General features: G+C 43.5%; 1 protein-coding gene across 1 annotated transcript in view; it reads right to left on the minus strand.

Moving 5' to 3' along the window:
• The window catches only part of LOC114790846 (neural cell adhesion molecule 2), a 180,157-nt gene that overhangs the window by 24,233 nt on the left and 138,445 nt on the right, over positions 1–17,479 (minus strand). The window contains 3 exon segments of the mRNA XM_028981244.1: positions 2,284–2,429; positions 7,758–7,927; positions 10,834–10,951. Coding sequence (XP_028837077.1) covers positions 2,284–2,429; positions 7,758–7,927; positions 10,834–10,951 — 434 coding nt within the window.

The raw sequence follows: 17,479 nt of genomic DNA on the forward strand, positions 1-17,479 counted from the left end.
AATGTAATACAACAATGGACACACATTATTTTAAAGATAATTTTTGACAATTTTTGATAATTTTCTGTACAGTTTTGTAGCTCCTGCAACTGAATATTTCCTACACAGTACAGGGGAAGTGTGTTGTACATGACTAGACTGGAAACCAAACACACACACACACACACACACACACACACCATGAAATGAGCTTCCTTTCCAGCTGAATGCATCTAATAAAAGGCATTCATAAACAGCTCCAGCCAAAGCCATATTTCTGGTTTTACACCGCAGAACTACCGGCCGTTTACCGGTCACCGCAGCGGCCTCTCCAGCAGCAAACCCGCCCTCTTCTCTGACAGCATCTCTGCTCCGCTTACAAGCTGGTTTATATTCCGCCTCCCGGAGGCGAGCGGGAGGAGGTGAAGGACAGGATGAGGAGGACGGCCAACAAGGCCTGATCACGTCCTGTCACCAGGCCGATGAAAGCAGATTTGCGATGAGAGCGGGTCGCGCCTCATAAAAGGTCCTACTCTAACGCCTGTGCTTTTACAGTCAGACTTTATTAAGCACTTTCATTTCAAAAGGGGCCTAAGAGGATGGCATTTCATCCCCCCGCATATTTCTGTGTGGCTGCACCATTTATTCCCTGCGTTCTGTATCTGGGCGCGTATGGGAATGCATAAATCAGTGTATTCAGTGCGTTGCATATTGCATCAAAGTGTTGGAGACATTTAAAATATAATGTAGGTATATTTATTTAAAAAAAATTCTGAGGTGGTTCAGTGGCACACAGTGAACCACACAGAAACAGCAGAGAGGGGAAAGTAACGAAACAACCTGGAGGACTTTATGTTTCATTTTGAAAAGTCTACAATCTACAGTTACAATATGAAGTGTTCATAGTTGTATTTTTTTTGTGTGTTTCTGTGTGCTTCTTATAGCAGACCTAGGATCAATGTGTTTTTCGTGAACTATAAAAGAGTCAATATTAACGCCTCACAGCAAAAATGTTGTATTACGGCTGGGCAAAATGAAAAAAGAAATTGTCATATTTAATGAGTATATCGATTTTTTTTATCAAATTGTTTTCTGATATAGCCAGACTGAAACTTCCACAGTCTTCATTTGCCGAATCCAAAGGGGAGACAGTGAATCTGCATTAGTCCAGGTTTATTAAGAGTCGCCTGGGGTTTTGAGCTTCGAAAAACTCATCACATCACGGACGTCCTGCCCTCCGCTCGCGCTAGTTGACCTCCTCGGCCACATTTTCAGGCTATTTGCTCTTTCTTTTCTAGTTTCACACCCCATCCTGGGTGTGGCTCCACGTTATTTACATCGATTCCAGAACTGCCTCTCGACTCTTCGTCTTTGGAAAGATTTAGAATTTATCTTTGTGTCTTTTTTTGCAATATTTTTGGTGCAGGCTTTGGTCACTATAAGAGTGGATATTCGATTTTTAATTACATCTTTATTTTTCTCAGACTCAGTCATGCATATGCTGATTCCTACACCTCTGTAGGAGGTGTTAGGAAGTGTCAGCTTTAGGATGATACCAAAACTAAACTAATAGACCCTGCAGTGCCCTAGATATTCTCGGTTTATTCTCTCTGAAAAGACGAAGGATCATCAGTATTCGGTGTTTCATGAGGAAGCGCTGCTAGATGTGAACTGTAGGCAATCTGAATGAGCCACACGCCGCTAACCTGAAATATAAAAGAGACAACCTGCTGCATTCCAGCAAAATACCAAGCAGAGTAAATTAAAGCGACATGGATTTTGTGGTGGTGTTAGTGATGCCAGCTGCCTTTCTCTGTCTTCCTTTATCTGTATTCTGTACTAAACAGAAGCGGTCCGTGAATCCTCGGATCCTCACAGAATTCCCAATGTCCCATGCGTTAGAGCAAAACTCATTAACTTATTAAAGATCCCATCAAAAGAGTGAATCATTGGTATCTGAAAAAATTTCCATTGGTGGTGAAATAATAATAAGGCACGTTTTAATTAATGCACACTCTTTCACACTAATTTATCAGTCCATATCACGTGAAAAAAAGAAAAATAAAACCATGCTTTAGTTCATAAGTATAATGTTAAGACAATCTGACTCAAAGGGGTCAAATCTCCTCTAACCCATCATACAGCCCCATTGACCTTTCATCATGATGGCAAAAAAAAAAAAAAATCACAATGTACTGTTCCATTCACTATTCATTCAGAACATGAATGTGTGTAGGGTGCTGATTCCAGGGCCCTTGGCTATTTAACACGCGTGTATGTGGGCGGGGGGGCGCGTGTCTGCACCTTGTCCCCGTCGGCGAAGCTCTGTCCATCACTGGCTCGTCTCCAGGACACCTCGGGCAGCGGCTCCCCCTCAGCGGAACAGGAGATGAGCGCGGCGCTGCTCTCCACCGCCGTCACGTTCCGCAGCTGGGTGATGTGAGGCTGGACTGCGGAGGGACAGAGACAGAGAACGGCCTTCCCATTAACTGGCCTGCATGAATGCTCCATCGTGATTGGCTGCTAGGGACTAAAATGCTAAAAAAACAAAAAAAAAAAACATCTCCATTATTCCACTTTGATGGCTTTTGTTTGAAGTGTTAACGATCAAAGGACATTTGACTTCAGTTCCTGTCACAACACTGCAGTCATTTACATTTACGGCATTTATTAAGACGGCCTTATCCAGAGAGACTTACAATCATTAGTTACAGGGACAGTCCCCCCTGGAGACACTCGGGATAAAGTGTCTTGCTCAGGGACACAATGGTAGTAAGTGGGATTTGTACCTGGGTCTTTTGGTTCATAGGCGAGTGTGTTACCCACTAGGCTACTACCACCCCAGTCATCATTTATGGACGAGATACAATTAAAATGTAAAAATAAAAGACTGTCTATGAAACGAATCTCGATCTGCCCACGTCTCTTGCTCGTCCCTCCCTGCTGCTTTTTCCTTCTCTTATTCTCTCTCTCTCTTTCTCTTCCCAATCCTCTCTCACCGTTCCGGGATGCAGCGCCGGTCAGCTCATCCCACATTAGACTCTGCCGGGAGCACGACGTCTGCGTGTACGAACTCGGCCGGCGGAGAATCTGTTGGTTATTGTGGTGTCGGTTTTAAATTCGGCACGGCCTGATAAACGGGGAGACCACTGTGTGCGTGTTGTTTGGCGACGACTCTTTATTTTTCCTGGGCAGATATTACAGTTTCAGCCTTCGCTCCCCAGGTGAGCTGAATGTCAAGGGCAAAGCAGGGTGAGGGGGGAGAATGGGGGAGAACTGTACCTCAATAAATATACACACACACACACACACACACACACACAGTGTGTAGTGTCGGCCTAGTGAGGAGGCAAACTTGCAATCAAAAGGTTGTGGGTTAAAATCCCGAACCCGCCAAGGTGTCATGGCTGCCCCGAACTGCCTGTCATGGCTGCCCACTGCTCACCAAGGCAGAGGACACGTTTCATGGTGGCGCGTCACATGTGACAATTAATGAGTCTCAATTAATCACACACACAATTAACAATTAATGACTTTCAATTCATCGCACACACAATTAACTTACTTCAGAACCTCAGAAAACCCATTAACCAGTGAGTGTGAGTCTGGAATGCATTGGTGTCCTACATCAACTCTTCCTCTGAGCGGGAAGAATCTGCTCAGGCGACGACAACAACATTAATTATGTGTGTCTTGCGCCATCACAGTCCTGCACAGAATGCTTACGAATAGATTACAAATTGAATTAAAATATATATATAATAAAATGAAATATTATTAAATCCCAGTCAGCACTTCTCCCCTCAGAGGATTCACATGAATTCATAATTTATTTATTCCTTATGTGTGTGTTTTCCTAGTCTCAGTCTCAAAATGAACAAATGATGGCTGTGAAAGGGGCAGCGGTGGCCTAGCGGTTAAGGAAGCGGCCCCGTAATCAGAAGGTTGCCGGTTCGAATCCCGATCTTGCCAAGGTGCCACTGAGGTGTTAAATGCAGAGGACAAATTTCACTGTGTGCTGTGCTGCTGTGTAACACATGTGACAATCACTTCACTTTTTTTTTTTTAGAAATTTTAGTGATTATACTGTGTGTGTGTGTGTGTGTGTGTTGTGATGGGATTGATGCTTGAGGAGAATGTTTCTCAGAATGAGGATGGCCTGTTTTTTTCCTTCTTTGACATTGGCCCCGCCCCCTTCCGGAGTTCAGAGATGCGTTAACCTCTGTACGTGATTAAGATTCTCTGGGAAGTGTGCGGAAGTGACCTCCACGGCGGCTCAACCCTGTCGACTCAGCCAGATTCTTGCCAAGTTCGTTAAACAGCGGCTCCCACGGGCGGCTCCCAAACCCCAGAGCGGCGAGGATTTATCCGAGATGTGGGCGATGCCCCCTGGGTCCTTATCCCACCATCGCTTCATCACAAGGCCGCACTCAGGGCCGGGACTTTCCGCCTCTGGCGAATTCCGAACTCCTGGGGGATTCGTGTAGAGGAGGTGCTCGAGTTCATCCAGAGTTCCACTCTTCAGGTAGTGAAAGTGAAGTGATTGTCATTGTGAAACACTGCAGCACATTACACGGTGACACAAGGAAATGTGTCCTCTGTATTTAGCCATCACCCTTGGTGAGCAGTGGGCAGCCATGCCAGGCGCCCGGGGAGAAGTGTGTGGGGACGGTGCGTCGCTCAGTGGCTCCTCAGTGGCACCTTGGCTGTTCGGGATTTGAACTGGCAACATTCCTATTTATGGGTCCTTGTCCTTACCTGCTAGGCCACCACCGCCCCAGTTCCACTGGTCCGCCGTGCGTTCACCACCACCAGCAGGGACTTCCAGACTAGTGATGACATCATTAGTCACTAGTGACTAGTGACTAATGATGTGCTGGTAGTAGCCTAGTGTGTAACACACCTGCCTATGAACCAGAAGACCCAGGTTCAAACCCCACTTACTACCATTGTGTCCCTGAGTAAGACACTTAACCAGGGGGGGACTGTTCCTGTAACTACTGATTGTAAGTCTGGTTAAGGACGTCTGGTTAATGTAAATGTTCTCACGATGTTCATATTCATATCGATATTTTTGTATATTGTGGAAATAAGTGAATTTAAAATTGCCATGGGTCAGTTACCATATCAAAATGAATTGTCCCTTCATATTGTCCCTGCAACATGACCTGTATGCTTTTTTGTCACAGACAGAAAGTGCAGGATTGTTGCATGTTGGCTCAGTCATTTCGGTATGATTTATCCTCCATGTACTGACGGGGCCGATATCTTCCATTTTCAAGGCTGCGGTGTAGCTGGGGGCCGTGAATCGGGTTCGATTTGAAAGAATCGTCCTTGAATGTCACACCTGGAGAGTGTGGCACTGTCAGCCACGTCTATTGCTATCTATGCACCTCCAGCCTTAGGTAGCAATGAAAACTCAAGTGACCTTGTGAAGCTTTCACATTATGCTTAAGAAGCTGAATCATGGCTGTGAAGCTGAGGTGCAACTGACGTGCCAGACCAGGAGTAAAGGGTGTCCGCCACAGGTCGATATCCTCCATTTTCACTGTTGTCACGGCTGTGTTTGGGGATGTGACAGCAAGTGATTCGTGACAATCCTTCACACCTTACATCTACTTTAAATCCACGTGGCAATTTGCAATTTCACTTTTTTTCCCACGTTTTACTTATTTCAGTAGGGCAGCTGTCATGGGCGTCAAAACGGTGGGAAATAAAAAAATGAAGCTGGGCACGATAGGTAGAGGTGTTAACCTTCACTGGTCTCACGAGTCGATTCTATACGATTTCTTGAGGCATCACATCTATTTTTGTACATGACGTCACATTATGTTACGTCAGTAAGATGAGAATTAAGGCCCATTTTTCTGCTTATTTGAGAAAATCAAAGCCACATGGGCATTCAGCACCATCAAATAAATGCTGTATGCAATGCCAATTTCAGCCTAAATCCCGATAAACGTTAATCCGTGACGAACGTTAAACAACATCAGGCGAACGCCAGTGAAATCGTACCAATCGTACGCAGCTACAAAAGGGCAGAAAAAATGCGTAATGCCATTCAGACCTGGGTCTTCTGGTTCATAAGCGTGTGTGTTACCCACTAGGCTACTACCAGCCTACCACTACTACCACGTCCTTGTGGACGAGGCCGAACTCCTACCAGGCGTGGCGCTGTACTCAGATCAGATCACAACTAACTTGTTTATGCCGCCTCCAGAAAATCACTGAGCAACATCATTAATAGGTAACTGATTAGATTTACATTTCCAGCATTTACCAGACGCCCTTATCCAGAGCGACTTACAATCAGTAGTTACAGGGACAGTCCCCCCTCTGAAGACACTCAGGGTTAAGTGTCTTGCTCAGGGACACAATGGTAGTAAGTGGGATTTGAACCTGGGCCTTCTTGTTCATAGACGAGTGTGTTACCCACTAGGCTGCTACCTCCCAGGTAACTGATTATATTCTGCACTGCGTGATTGTTGAGGACAATTCTGCGATTATTGATTATGGGATTAATTTCAGCACCCCTATCAATAGGAATTTTGTGCCACGTTTTAGCAGCGTGACTCACAAATTGAAAAATGCCACAGTATTGAATTGGAATTTTTATTCAATCTCGGCGGCCGGCTGTCATGATGATGTGAAATCAGGAAGTCACTGGTGATCCCTACACATACTATTCATCCTCGCAAGTCAAGCGAGTCTCCATCAGACGCTGCGAGGCGGGCTGTGGTTAGCGACATGACAGTTTACATCACATCATCATCACCGTCGTCATCCTCCTCCTCCTCGCCAAACACACAATTCTCTTTTTAATCACACACACGCGCGCGGCAGATGAGCTGCAGCCCGCGCTGCCTCCGCACTTTTTCACGAAAGCAGAACTCCCGTCTTCCAATCTCCAATTCATATAAATGTGCATTTTGAGCAGCTGGGTCTCGGGCGGAGACGGGATCTTTTACGACTGCGGAATAAATTTCCATCTCTTCTGTACGAGCGGCACCTCGGCAGCACGGCTGGCTTCTGCTGAAGTATAAATCCAGACTGGACGTATTATTGATGCGTATACAACCAGGTGAAAAAAAAGGAAACTTCTCCTTCCTCACGTTAATCATTCCATTCTCACCTTCATCTGAAGGAAAGTGTCTGTGAGTTCTATCAAATAGACGTAGAACTCTCACGTTTTTTTTTTCTCCTTTCTTCCAGCAGTTGAATAATGTCAAAAAGCATCGCATTTCTTCAAGGTAACCAACCAAAGTGATGGTCATCCAGGTTGGGAGCTCCAGCCAGGCTGACTGATGGATTAATTATAATTCTATTAGAGTGGAGAACTAGTTCCTGTTTTGTATCACCTTTGCACTGAGGTTTGTACAGAGGGTAGAACGGAGAAACGTCTCATCAATTTAACGATTTTTTAGATTCTGTGTCAGATTCTGCATTTGATGTATGGCTACATTTTCAAGGAATCGTCCTTGAATATCACACATGAAGGAGGCGGCCCTGTCCGTCATATTTATTGCTTTCTATGCACCTATAACCAATACTGCCATAAAACTCATGCAACCTTGTCATGGTTTTATGAAGCTTTTGTATGACGCTTAAGAAGCAAAATTATGGCTGTGAAACTGAGGGGCACTGGTGGGCTTCGGTGCCTGACAGTGGATGTCACTCCATAGAAATGAACAGACAGAGTGATGTGGGTGACGCAGCGATGACCTCTGACCCAGCAGAGACTCCCGTCAGTTGCCACACGCGTCCGTAGCCTGCCTCACCGAAGACCTTGAGGAGGAGCTCGCTCTCCAGCAGCCCGGCCTTGTTGGTGGCCCTGCAGGTGTAGGGACCGCCGTCGCCCTGCTGGATGTTCCGCACAGTCAGCGTGCTGCGGCCACCGCCCAGCGACGTCAACGCGTGGTGGTCCGAGTTCTCGATCTGATGGCCTTTTCTGAAATCGAGAGGGACATTTTCAGATCTTTCTGAGCATTTATTTCACATCAACACATATGTAATGTGGGACAGTATTTTCTACTTTAAACTGCAATATATCTCTCTATATATTTTTTTTGCATTATAGTACAGTTGAGGCCAAAATTATTAGCCCCCAGGAATTATGGAACGTTTGCATCATTGATGAAACTGGATATAATCAAACATTAAATGGTCCTATTTAGTTGCTTTTAGTAATTTTTGTAATAAAAATTACATATTTAGACTTGCTTTTTATTAAATATAGTAAAAATGGGCTGGTCAGAAATATTAGCACACCTACAGTAAGCGTTGAAAAGTAAGCTTTGAAACCACATCTGAGCAGCCAATTGGCTTCCTAACAACATTCAGTCAGCAAAAAAAAAAAAAAATGCATGCAGGGTTTTTAAACTCAAAAATGAAGGTTTATTGCTTTATGTACCAACTGACTATTAATTTAGCATGAAGAACCTGCAGCTATGAGACATAGAAGACTCTACGTCATGGTCTGTATCAGTCGTGCATAACTGCTCTGTAATGGGTCTATGCGTCTTGTTATAGGGGCATATCTGAATGGATTGTAGGGAAACGATATCGGGGAAAACCAGCGGTCTGCCGAGTGAAGGCAGGAGGGGTGGGACAGGCTGGGGGGCTAATTTCCAGGCGTTGTTGTGCTGCCTCGTAATAACCCAGCGAGGACCCAGAGGAAATAAAACAGGACCTCATCTCAGGACAGATCAGCAGGAAATTGCCGGGTGTTTGTCTCTTGTCCTCGTCGCGCACAGCGATGCAACAGAATAGTTCCAGACGGCCCGTGTGCTGTCACATAAGGCTCTTTTAATACAGTGTGAGTAGATTAACTCCTTCCACCCTGGGGAGCAGCAATTCACAGAACAACTATGTCAATACGGAACCTTAATGGTACAAACATGGGATGGAAAACTCCCGGGTGCAACAGAAATGCATGTTTTAATTATGAAAGCTGAGTCAGCTTCATAATTTCTCTTATTTCTCATAATGTTCTCTTATGTCATCGTTACATCGGGGGAAAGAGGGGGAGGGTTGCAAGGACTACTGCAAATGGCATTGCAGATCACATTCTGTCAATGCAAAACTCTGTTTCAATAGGCATAAATGTAACTGCAGTTTACCTATAACATGAACACATTTACAATAATTATTTGTTAGTTAGAATGAAAAATTAGCGAAATTGAGTGCGTTATTTGCATTCATCCCTGTCATTGGCTTTGCTGTTGCGAATTTAAATATATGTGAGTTGGGAAGCCTGGGTGCACACCATTGTGTAATTTGAATTATGTCGTTTGTGTGCTTCATGCATGTGTATTGCAGCAGCGCGCAGCATTGTGTCCAGTCCTGAGGGACCGGCGGCACAAAAATAACAGAGAATAAAACCAGAGACACCACTCCATTTTAAAGCTGCTCAGTAATAACAGAGCAGGATCCAGCGCTGCGGAGAACACTGTTTTTTTTTTTTTTATTACGCTTCCATTCAGAGAGATGAATGGGACTTGCGTCATATGAACAATACAGCCGAAATCTTCAGACACCTGAATCAGCTCCCAATCAGCATCACACAGACGGCTGGGTGTCATCTCTGATCTGAACGCTTGCTTCAAAGGAACGTGTACTGAGTGGATACGCTGTGTGAAGTGTGCTGGACTGAATGCGCTGTCTACAGGAAAAATGAAAATATTGAATAAAAGTGGAAAAGAGTCGGATTTCATATTGAGGCCTTGACAACGTCGTACATGCCGGTGTTGATAAAGTATTTACACTCAGGCCAGTTCAGAGTGATTTCCATGTATACGGCACAACTCATCAGATTCCGGATACATTTATATGGAACCGATTTGGATATGAATCGGACTGCGGTGTAAATGCAAAATGCATTTCATATCTCATTAAAATATGCAAATCTCCTCAATTAGTGCAGCGGTTTAAATCGCAATTGCTGAAACCATGAGACCCTTCTTCTCATTCTCCGGCTCCGAATGAAAGCGGGATTTACACATCATGTATTGCAAAGCTTGGTCGAGCTCACGCAGCTAATGATGGGTCAGCAAGCACAAACTTCCGGCCTATAATACCTAGTCATTCCGTATGATTCGCTGCTTGTGAATTTGTTTCGGTGATTGGTAAAAGTGTTTCGCACGTTGTATCTTAGTTTTATTAAATGTTCGTTTTTTTCATTGAGATGTTCATTTGATTTGCAATTCTCGGCCACCGTCGGCAGGTGATGAGTTTTGCTTATCGCGAGAGAGATGCGAAAGTGGATGCTGACCAGGTAAAACGGAGGCGATTATGTTTTAAACCCGCACATTTCCACACACATTTCCTTTACATCGTAGCGCACCCAAAGAAAGCCAAGCTTTTTCGAAAATCTGTTCTCGTAGGGTTGGGGCGTGTCGATTTCTTTTTACAGCACTACCCTCCAACCTAAAATAACGAGCTTTAATGCTCTGTATTTCGTTTATTCTGTTGGCCAGTCAATTAACTGGTCCTCTGATGAAGTTCTACCGAAAGCCCTCACACCTGAAACGAGGAGCGTGTGACCATTTAAAAACTTAATAAGATGAACAAACAGCAATAATGTTTAAGAGAGAGGCTGAGACCGTGAAAAAAAAAAAAAAAAAGCAATCAGATTCTGATTCGTCGTAAAAGCTCGCCGTACGCGATGCGGCCCACCGGTTTTACACTGCTGTTATGCTCTTAACGGTTCGTCACCCCCATGCGGAATTGACATTTATGTGTGTGAGTGTGTTTTTGAAGCAGCTTTGCTGATCAGCTCTGAAATACTCTTCTGTGTATTGGTTTGCAGTGTCTAAGTAGTAAAAGAAAAGAAAAAAAATAAACTGTATAACTGACCTGTGCCATGTGACCTGGGGTTCAGGTGAGCCCGCGGTGATGCATGTGAAGGTGACCGACTCCTGGTAGTCCGCCGTGGCATTAAATGACTTCTGGGGGACCGACAGGACTGGAGGAACTACAGACGACAAAACCAGACCACAAAAACATTTTTAGAAAACATTCACACTATGTAGCAAAACGTAATGGGACACCCCTCTAGAACTGTGAGTTCAGGGGATCCAACCACTTCAACTGCCACAGATGTGTAAAACTGGGTCTACAGAAGGCATTTATAGACAAAAGGGTCAATTTCAGAAACTGCAAAAAGACGCCACCTGTGCAATAAGTCAATTCGGGAAATTTATTTTCAACTGAAAGTGAAATTGAATTTTATAGTTTTTTAATGAAATCGGGGGAGTGGTGGCCTAGTGGTTAAAGAAACCGTAATCAAAAGGTTACTGGTTCGAATCCCAAGCCGCCAAGGTGCCACTGAGGTGTCACTGTGCAGATCGCCGTCCCCACACACTGCTCCCCGGGCGCCTGTCATGGTTGCCCACTGCTCAGTAAGGGTGATGGTTAAATACAGAGGACACATTTCGTTGTGTCACCGTGTGCTGTGCATCACAATGACAATCACTTCACTTCTCGGCCACCGTCGTCAAGTGAAGCATTATAATTATTGCGAGAGATGCTGAGGAAGTGAAACGGAGGGAAGCATCTGGGCGATTATATTTCTTTTCCCACTTAGTCTAGCACTCATGGACTGTCATTTATTTAAATGCACCACAGAGCATAAAAGTATTTTTTGGAACAATTACAGCTCTAATATAGACTCCATAAGTAAGTGAGTTTAAGTGAAGCGATTGTCACTTGTGATACACAGCAGCACAGCACACGGTGCACACAGTGAAATTTGTCCTCTGCATTTAACCCATCACCCTGAGTGAGCAGTGGGACACCATGACAGGCGCCCGGGGAGCAGTGTGTGGGGACGGTGCTTTGCTCAGTAGTACCTTGGCTGATCGGGATTCGAACAGACAACCTTCTGATTACGGGGCCGCTTCCTCAAACCGCTAGGCCACCACTGCCCCAAATATACCCTGCAGTGTAAAAAACAAAAAGAGAATAAAAAATGCAAATAAAAAAATGTAATTATTCATTTTATTCTGTTAATGTGTGCATGCGGAAAGAAATTGGGGCAGGGCGTGGGGGAAGTTTCCTGGCTTATCTTGGACACAGGCAGGGGGGCAGCACCTTCTTGTCCAACACAGACCTGACCTCACAGGTGCCCATAAATTCCCATAAACACACTTCTAAACCGTCACAGAAGACCTGAAGCTGTTATAAATGGAAAACGGGAGTCAAATTCATACCCATTATACCCTATAGATTTAAGAATCCTTTCGGCAATATCCTGTGTGGAAGCTTTAAATGTTGACTGCGAAGAGCAGTTTTTCATTGAATGACTGAGTGGGGTCATGCTGAGGTATACTAGAATTAAGATAAAAAATCTGACCTGTTTAGGACACTCTGCACTATCTCTGCTTGTTGCCATGGTAACATAATAATGAATGTTGCATCTACTATGGAAATTTTACCAGAGATATAAAATATTGAATTCAAATTCAGACAACGTGCATACCAGCCTAGAACAATTACAATCAAGTAAAACCGTTGCATCAGTTGCTTTTCGTTTGCGTTCTTTGGCAATGCATGATGGGTAGTTTCCAGTGAAGTGATGATCTTACATTACCCACAGACTTAACAGTTCCCTTTAAAGTGAAAGTCTTTACTCCCTGTTATTTCGCATCTTATGTAACACAACTGAATACCCTGTGCTGTCTACGTAGTATAATAAATACACAGAAATATGAAAGAACAATAACCTAAGTCCTAAGGACAGTTGGCGGCCACTACGGGCAGGGAGTCACCAAAGTAATATGTGAGCGTCCATCTCCCTCTTTTCTCTTCCATTTCCCTCTGCTCTCTTCATTTACATTTACATTTCATTTACAGCATTTACCAGACGCCCTTATCCAGAGCGACTTACAATAAGTAGTTACAGGGACAGTCCCCCCCTGGAGACATGTAGGGTAGGGTTCATAGGCGAGTGTGTTACCACTAGGCTACTACTTCACTCCTAATACTAATTCAAAATGATGGGCAATACAGATGAATCAGCTTTATATTAATCTATTCCTGTTGTGCAAAGTAGAGTAACATTGATGGTTGATTGATTGATTGATTGATTGATTAATGAAACCCTTTATTGCTGTTGCACACAAACCCTGTCTAAAGTACAAGTACTACTGAAACTTGGCCATCGACCATACATACACAGAGCAGGTCAGGAAGATAGGGGAAAAGATCAGAAACAAAAGCAGGGTACACATTGGGATAGAGGAGGGGGATAAAAAAAAAAAAAAAAAAACAACCCCCAGATTGTACCCCAATGGGGAGTACATTGTGGGAACCCTAAAAAAATCACCTGAACAGCATAACCACATAGACTCTACACAACATATAAAGTAAAAGTCAATTGGCACAGGGGAGGGGCATCGGTCCTGGTGATGAAAATCCCATGTAAACGGGCATCGGTCCTGGTGATGCTGCCAAAACGGCACACACACAGACCCACCAGTTCGCGCTGGGGGGTACGAGGTGGGCGGAGGCGTGGGGTGGGGGTGAGTGCATATCAGCGCGCGTGTATATGTGTATGTGTGTATGCGTGTATGTGTGTGTGATTAAGTGTCCTTGGGTTTGAAAAGGGAGAATGAATGAAGGGAGATGAACATGCCCCACTGGTAATCCATATTTTGGGTAATGAAGGTTTGTTAAGTGCCGTGGTGAGTCTTTTTTTTTTTTCTTCAGATAAAATGCAGTGACTGAAATATATTTTTTTTCCACAGAAAAAGACTTTCTGAATGCGGTAAACCATTAAGAACCGGAGAAGTGAAGGTGAGTGGGAATGCACAGGGTAAAGTGTATTGATGAATAATGTCTGCGTTATGATGATTGGTTGTGTTCAGTAGGCTTGTCAGTGCTCAGCCTTTGTCTGACATTTCTCCTGATTATCAAAGGCATTTTTTTGTTTTTGTAACACTTTTTCTCACATGAGACTGGTTGAAGGACGTGAACATTGGTGAAGGTTTCAAGATGAATTAGATATTAACTTTGATCTCCTCCCCAGAGCCGTGGTACCCAAGTGATCAACAGACAGAATATCTGCCTTTATTTCAACACACACACACACACACACACACACACACACACACACACACACACACACACACACACACACAATAAGTATTTTAATATCCCCATATATCTCCATTCATTAGTCTCTGAAACTCAGACTCAGAAAACTGGATCATATCAAATTCATAAAATAAAATGTGCCTGCACTTTAAATAGCAACAAAGCTATGAGGAAACATTTTGGTCTGATGCAATAAAACCAGCAAGTGAAATTAATAAATGCTACAGTGCAATAAAATGGGTGTGGGTGCATTTGTGAACTTCACTCTTGATTACGTGGCCACCTCTGTCCTTGGTCTTGTATCTGTGTATAAACGAAGGTGCAGGAATTTGATCTTGAGCACTCAGCTTACATCTGAGCTGTAGTCTAATTAACAAATTTAACACTTTACAGAGTTCAGTCTATAAAACTGACAAAAGTGTTAAATCACAGTGACTCCACCCCTCCATAGGTAGCATAGCTTCCAAGGAACTGAGCAAAGAATAGTCCCTCTTGACATTGTCTTTACTTCAGTGATCAAAAACAGTAAATAGCTTATGATTGCTTTTAATAATCAATAGTGAACAATCCAAAAATGACAGTAACAAGGGAAAACTCCCATGAAACTCCTTGAGAGGAAGAAAGGCTCAGAAAGCGGAACCCATCTCCTCTGGTCAGAGAAGAAGAAGAACAAGAGTAGGTCCACCACTACGGGTTGAACATGCCACAATAATCCAAAGGATTGAAGAGTAGATGTAAAGGCTCTGCTTAAAGAATCATCCAACTTATTTATGTGAACATTAAAGTCACCAAGAAGGATCAGACTGTGATTATCCACCTTTTTTTTGACAAAATCTTTGTAAAACTCAATGGTGGTTATGGAAGCGGCCCTGTAATCAGAACGCAGGGGGATCAAATCCCGATCTGCCAAGATGCCACTGAGGTGCCACTGAGCAAAGCACCGTCCCCACACACTGCTCCCGGGGTGCCTGTCATGGCTGCCCACTGCTCACCAAGAAAAAAAAAGCAGAGGACACATTTCACCATGTCACCATGTGCTGTGCTGCAGTGTTTCACAATCACTTCACTTTCACTTTAGGAGGAGTTATTTAGAATAATTTATTCTAATGACTCTTCCAAAATAAGTTAATTTATTAATTCTGTTTTCTGTGTTTTTATAGTTTCTATAGATTTCAATTTAATAAACCGTAACCAGGTTATCATGAACGAACAGCACGTATTGGTTGATCTAATTGTATCGTTCTTGCTGGAAGAACAGATACAGTTTATATGATGAAAGGAACTACCAGGAGCCATGGGTGGGTTTAATAGGTGACCAGCAGGCATCTGGAAAAGCTGCTCTGCCTGCTACCTGGACTACGCTCAGTACAGAGTATAGGTCAAATTACTAGAGATGAGAGCACCATCATTCCAGATGGGATGGATGCCATCTCTCCTAATTATTCCAGGCCTCCCCTCAAAGAATTTCCACTTTTTAATGAACCCGAAGTGAATTACGATGTTAGAGTATATATGTTTATTTCTAGCCAGCACTTTAAAATTTGACCTGATGTTGGTCGCCCTTGACCCAGGAATGCAGTTAAAAGGTTAAAAGTGCAAATCTGCGTATGAACATGAATAGGTTGCCATTAAGTCAACCAGGCGCCTCGCAGTTCAGGCCCTAACACTATAACACTAAACCAGAGGTCGGCAACCTGCTGCTCTTTCATGCTTACATAATATATTTAAGGGTGAACTCCTTCTCACAAGCAACACACTAGCCTTGTTCTTTTATACATAGCATGAAAGTAAAAATAATATATGCGGTGTTACTTCATTTTACATGTCAAAAAGAATTTTTGGTGCTTCCTTTTCTGTGGAAACTGGGTCCAAATGGCTCTTTGATTTTTAAAGGGTTGCAGAAGCTAAACTAGTGATGAAAAACATACTCCAGTTAGAGCAAAACATAGTAGAGGTATCCATTGCTTACGAGTGGGTAAGAGTAACACACTTTTTGAAGCGGAGTTGGTTTGACCAGTAAGATGAAAGGGCTTCTGAAAAAAAATAAAATAAATTGAGTTCATACTAAGACGGGGGCTGATACAGACCACATGTTTGGTACCAGTGCATCACCTATATGGGCCTATATGAACATGGCTCATATAAACTCTTTGCAGTGTTATGGCTGACATTTATACTGTTGCTTTACATTCCAGCATGAAATAGTTTCTCTGATTTAGCTGCTCCTAAGCAACGTCCTTCAGCAGCAACTGGTCATGTGACCTTGGGATTGTAAAGTGTTAAAATGGCCAGGTCAGAACGACGGGGTGGTATAAACAGCCGTGCAGTACCACCATTGGGTGGATGCATCTAAAATGCCTACGTTCCACCTGTTCCACATAAAGGAGACGCCTTTACACTGCATAAATCTTCATGAAGCCTACAGAGATGGCACCAAGATCTGTTTTCCTCTGATGAGCCTTCTCTCCCAGAACTTTAACCGCCAATAAGCTCCAGAAGAAGGACCCATTTCAGTGGGTCAGAACCCACGAGGAACAAGAAAACCTGAGAGCTGAACATCCACTAATTACCATGTGCGCCACAAAACGTCCACCTCCCAGGAGCAGCACATCACAACTAAGGGTAAGAGAGCAGAAACTTCAAGGGAATAATGGCCCGTGACTTTGGCCAAACTTTTCGGTGGAGGTCGAGGAGAACGGCCCTGGGCCACGTGTGTGTGTGCGACACGGCTGAGCAGGTCCTGTTTCCTCAGAGGAACATGCTGATCACCCACAGCCATTCCACCATCTACTCTGAGGGCACCTCAAGAGTCCAGGCTGTTAAAAAAAAATGTCTCCTGAGAAATTTTGGAGGTCGGCATCTTAAATGTCCAAAGAACAGAACGACTTGTGGGTCACATATCCGAGACGGAAATGAAGTAAATGCAAACTGGGACAGATCTTCTTCATTTCAAAAATACCAAAAAAGGCGGGGCTTCATGTAATGCTTCGGCGGTGATATTAAATGGAACGCAAATCTCACCGACTGCTCATGAGGTAGCAGTGAGGTCTCCAACATGCATTTTGACACAGCTAATAATTTCACTATTTTTAATAAACTTAAAAGATTCCTGCACAACTATAATTTAACTGTTAATATTTAATTTAACTCAATTAAGCTTAAATTAATATCTAATGCCCCTCCATTCCCAAGGACCATTCAATGACTGTTAACAACCAAATGTTAGGTGACCATTGTAACATTGTAACATTGTAACATTGTAGATATTTGTGGTTCCTTGTGGTCTCCAAAAGGCCAGATTACATGACAATAAAAGTTTCTGATTAATAAACTGGAATATATACATTATAATAATTCATAGTTAGAATAGTAATTATTCAATCATATGTAATCTAAATGATGACAG

Source organism: Denticeps clupeoides, chromosome 5, assembly GCF_900700375.1.
Source record: "Denticeps clupeoides chromosome 5, fDenClu1.1, whole genome shotgun sequence".
NCBI classification, from domain to species: Eukaryota; Metazoa; Chordata; class Actinopteri; order Clupeiformes; family Denticipitidae; genus Denticeps; species Denticeps clupeoides.